Source organism: Myotis brandtii, unplaced genomic scaffold (assembly GCF_000412655.1).
Source record: "Myotis brandtii unplaced genomic scaffold, ASM41265v1 scaffold1223, whole genome shotgun sequence".
In the NCBI taxonomy this organism is placed as follows: domain Eukaryota; kingdom Metazoa; phylum Chordata; class Mammalia; order Chiroptera; family Vespertilionidae; genus Myotis; species Myotis brandtii.
Window position 1 is genome coordinate 769812 of NW_005354265.1, and position 4828 is coordinate 774639.

Genomic DNA, 4828 nt, shown 5'->3' on the forward strand with positions numbered 1-4828 from the left:
GCAGGGCTGCAGCCTCGGGAGAGAAATCCCCGCGCTAAGACCAGGGCCTGAGCTGGAGCTCTGCCCCATCTCTGTCACGTGCAAGCCTTTCCTTTTCCAGACGGCAGCCTCGGTTTCCCCATCTATAGAAAACTGACAACAACCCTAAACTCGAAAGATAAAAAATAGTGCATATTTATAGCCTGTATCTCGGGAGGCGCCGTCATGGCAATTGCTATTATTCTTAATATCTACAGAGGCCAGGGCATGGGCGGAGGGGTTCTCTGGAGCAGGGAGGAGCAAGGGCACACAGCGAATGTGGCCCCTTCCCTGAACTCTGCCCCAACCCCACTCCTGCCCCTGGACCAGGGAGGGGAAAGCCAGCTACAGAAGCCTAGCACATCCACAAACCTCTCTGCATGCTCTCCTGACACATGAAATACTGGGGACTGCAGATGGATTAAAATCTAATTGTAAAAATTAAAACCATAAACGTGTTGGAAGGAAATTGACCTGGTAATTTTCCTGAGGAAATAATTAGAGAAGTACACAGAGATGGAAGTATACAGTTGACCCGTTCAGCGTTCTGGTAATAACAAAAAACTGGGAGAAATGCCGTAGGGGACTGGAAGTCTGTTCAAATACCGTCGTAGGAGAATTCTTTGCAACTATTCGAAAAATAAAGTAGCTCCTTAGGTACTGACATGGAAAGATGCCCATGGGGTATGGTTAGGAGAAAAATATTGCAGAACCGTATGTTCCTTTGGACCTCGCTTTTGAAAGACATACCGTACTCATATCTGCATATCGAGGATATGAGCAGCAAGTTAGTTAAGAGCTCAGGCCCTGAGGTTGAAGGGGCCTGGATTCAAGCTCAGGTCTCCCCTCTTTGAAACTGTGTGATGTCAGGTAAGTCCCTTCATCTCTCTGGGCCTCAGTGTCCTCAGCTATAAAGGGAGGAGAGCTCATACCTGCCTCATGAGCCTGTTGTAAAGATTAACTAACATGCCTCAGAGTGCTCAGCACAGGGCCCAGCATATAGCAAGTGTTCTCAACAATAATTACTGTATAAATATACTTACAGATGCATTAACATGTCTCGAGGACATGTGCCAAAAATGTCAATAGAGATTATCTCTACTGAGTAGAATTTGATTAGAAGAGGCAGGGAAAACTCGGTTTTTACACTGCACGTGTAATTTTATATGATTATCGATTTTATGAATTCATCTTATTTTATCAATCCTAAGACACACATTTTTCACACTTTATCATCTTTAAAATTGGGGTGCATCTTACATGATGGTGTGTCATAATTTAATTGGCATTGTTTATTGCTTCTCAGGGATCTTAGAACTGGTGCGCCTTATAATTAATTGTATCTTAGATGCAACAGAAAACAGTGAAACCACCAGGCACACAGGGTATATCTTCCCTGAGGCTTCAGCCCTGGCCACCAAGCACACATGTCCTGTCTCCAGAGAGACCTGGGCTCCTGTATCAGCAAAGCCCCTGCCTCGGTTTCCTCATATGTACAATGAAATCCTTGACAGAGACAGTCCCTTGAAATTTTTCAATTCTGACGATGTTTGAGGAGCCCATCTGGCACAATAAACAAGTGAGAGGCGGGCAGCCCTTCTCTCCCCTCCACTCGTGCCACAGCTACAGTTCACATTACGATGAAGTCCTTGGAGAACCTACTGCAGCTTCCGCTCACCACACCCTGTCACCCTGCAGCATGCCAGCACTGTTCCCTGCCCTGAGCCCAGATCTCGAACATAAACTGTTCCTGAAGCAAGAGGCCAGCCCAGGTCAGCCCAGGGCCGCAGCCCTCCTGCCTGTCCCTCCTACCCCACCCACCACCAGCTGCCAAAACCACACCCAGCTTGGACTCCATGGCTGGGAGCCAGGCAAAAGCATGTTCTGAGACATAGAAAAGGCAGAAGTCACAGGGAACACTGATCAGAAGTCACCTCTGGGTGCAAAGCTGGGTCTTCCCCACGCTCCCCATGAGGACCCTCTAACCTTCTGATTCTTACCCACCAGTGTCGACAGCTTGACAGGCTGGTCAGCAACTTCCTACCCCTGGGCCCTGGATTTGCTGTAAGGGAGTTTGAGAATCCAGATGCACCATAACTGAGTATTTCTAATGTGGATATGGGACTGTTTCCCAAAGGAATGTGGAAGAAGTCTGAGCTAGTGCAATTAGACAAGAAAAAGAAATAATAAGTATACATATATTGAAATAAAAAATAAAACTGTCTTTATTCTCAGATGGCATGGTATTCTATGTAGAAAATTAAAAAATCTACAAAATCTATTTTAAAACCCCACTAAAACTAGTAATTGAATATAGCAAGATCCCAAGATACAAGATGGATATGCAAAAGTCAATTTCACTCCTATATCCCAAATGAACCATTAGAATTTGAAATTTAAAAACCAACACCATTTACAACAGCACACAAAAATCAACAAAGTGAAAAGAAGTGTTGGATATAAATCAAATGTACATGCAGGTCTCTGTGACTCAAAAAATACAATCATTTAAATGTAACTTCTTTCTGAATTTAGCACATTTATATGTTTTCTCAAGCAACAGCTACTAAAGATATAAAAACGATCACACATTCTTTAACACGCAAATATCCCTTGCTGTCCAAATCTGTTCCATTCCTAAGAAGCAAGAACCTGGAGGATCAGGACAGTCCCATTATCCTCACCTACTTGGTTCCTGAGTGCTGGGTGGAGAGCAGCGAGAGCTTAAGTGGTGACAGGTTCATCTGAAGGTTCATCTGAGTCTACCTGGTCCCTGAGTTTGAAGAGCGAGGGTTCAGGGAGGAGTTCCTGGATATGGTGACCCTCATACCTGTACAGTATACACTCCACCCAAGAACAAAGATGAGGTCGTTCCTGCCAAACTCCCCCTCACAAACAGCATGTGCAGGACAGAGCCTGAGGGAAAGAGGAGAGAAAGCTCTTCCCCCACCGCATCCATCTCTCAGGCCATTGTCCCAGGTCAATACAACACTGGCAGCATGGGTGCTGAGCTGGCCATCATGGGCGTCCCAGTGGGAGAACCAGGCAGGTGGAGTCTGCAGGGAGGCCAGTCCAGCACGATCTGAAAGAGATGTTTGCCCAGCTAGAGGTTGACAAAGAGGGAAGGGTTTTGGGGTGTCAAAGGGACCTGCCCATCACTCAGGCACTGTGTTAGGTTTGGGGAATATTAGGGATAAAGTGGGGCCCTCACAAAGCATACATTCATGCAGGGGGTGCTGGGGGAGATAGGCCTGGAGAAGTGAACAGCAAGGATAATTTCAGCAGTAGAAAGTGCTATGCAGAAAAGAAAACCTCTCCCTTCTTGTCTCCACCATGTCCTCCCTCCTCAAGCCTAAAGGGTAGGCTGGTGTGAACACAGGGGTCTGTACATCCACGTGAGAAAGATCAGGGCAGTCAGCCCCAGGCATCAAAAGAACAGTCACCTACTGGTATTTGAGTTACAAATGCTGAACTAACACTGTGTCTCCTTTCCGATGACCAGACACCTGATTGTTGACTCTTCTTTGTGCTCAAAATCTGTATGTGAATTTCTTTTTTCAAAAGCATATTTTATCTTGTTTACTGCCATCCTCCTTGTTTTCAAAATGCACTGGTTTTTATTTTATTTATTTTTTGTTGTTAATCCTCACCCAAGGATATGTTTTCCATTGATTTTTTTTGTAAGAGTGGAAGGGAGGGGCAAAGAGGGTGAGAGAGAGAGAAACTTCAATGTGAAAGATGTGAGAGACATGGATTGGTTGCTTCCCACATGAGCCAGGCATCAAACCTGCAACTAGGCACATGCCCTTGAGCGAGAATCAAACCTGCAACCCTTCCATGCATGGGCTGATGCCCTAACCACAGGGCACACCGGCCAGGGTAAAATGCACTGGTTTTTAAACATTTATACTAATAACAGAGGAATATACAAATTGTCCAGGACACCATCACAATAACAGTAACAACCAGCAGGCTACATGGGGCGACAAGGCCAGCAGGGGGGGTTAGTGAGGGACAACCAAACGACTGAACAGCAGGCTGTGTGGGGTGAGCAGGCTGGCACAGGGGGCAGTAAGAGGTGAGGCTGGCATGGGGACAGTTGGGGGCAACTCAGGTTCTCTATGGCAGTCTGTAGTTTCTCAAAGGCTTTGTCTAGATTGTCGTTTACGATGATCAAATCAAAATAGTGGTTGTATGCTCTCTGAATTCGTGCACTTTCATCCACTGTTTTCTTCAAGTCAGAGTCCGTCAAAAGCTTGGTAGCAATGCCAGCGTCCACCACAGCTTTGTGCATGGCGCACAATGTCTCCAGCTCCGGAGCAGCGATGAAGACAACATAGGGCATGAACTCGGATGTCCTCAGCACCTTAAGGGCTTGTGGGTTGACATCCAAAATGCAAGTTCGTCCAGTTTGGCAGGGAGGGCAGTTAGGGGCAATCAGGCCGGCAGGCAGAGGTAGTTAGGGGTGATCAGGCTGGCAGGCAGGTGAGCAGTTAGGAGCCAGCAGTCCTGGATTGTGAGAGGGATGTCTGACTGCTGGTTTAGGCCCGATCCCTGAGATCAGGCCTAAACCAGCAGCCAGACATCCCCCAAGGGGTCCCGGATTGAAGAAGGTGCAGGCTGGGCTGAGGGGACCCCCCCCCCACCCCGCCGCCCGTACACAAATTTCATGCACTGGGCCTCTAGTATCCTATCAGTTTCTTTAAATGTGCTACCAGCCCCTCCCTCCTCTCAGGCAGGGATTGCCCAAACAACCTCTGGAAAGTGGGTGCCTGGGGGCATCTGGCTACCTGGTCTTGTATAGAGAAGA

General features: G+C 47.2%; 1 protein-coding gene across 1 annotated transcript in view; it reads right to left on the reverse strand.

The window, feature by feature from the left end:
* The window catches only part of PITPNM3 (PITPNM family member 3), a 73954-nt gene extending 69591 nt beyond the window's left edge, over positions 1-4363 (reverse strand). The window contains exon 1 of the mRNA XM_014533716.1: positions 4187-4363. Coding sequence (XP_014389202.1) covers positions 4187-4363 — 177 coding nt within the window. The remainder of the gene's footprint in view (positions 1-4186) is intronic.
* Between the last annotated feature and the right edge of the window lie 465 nt (positions 4364-4828).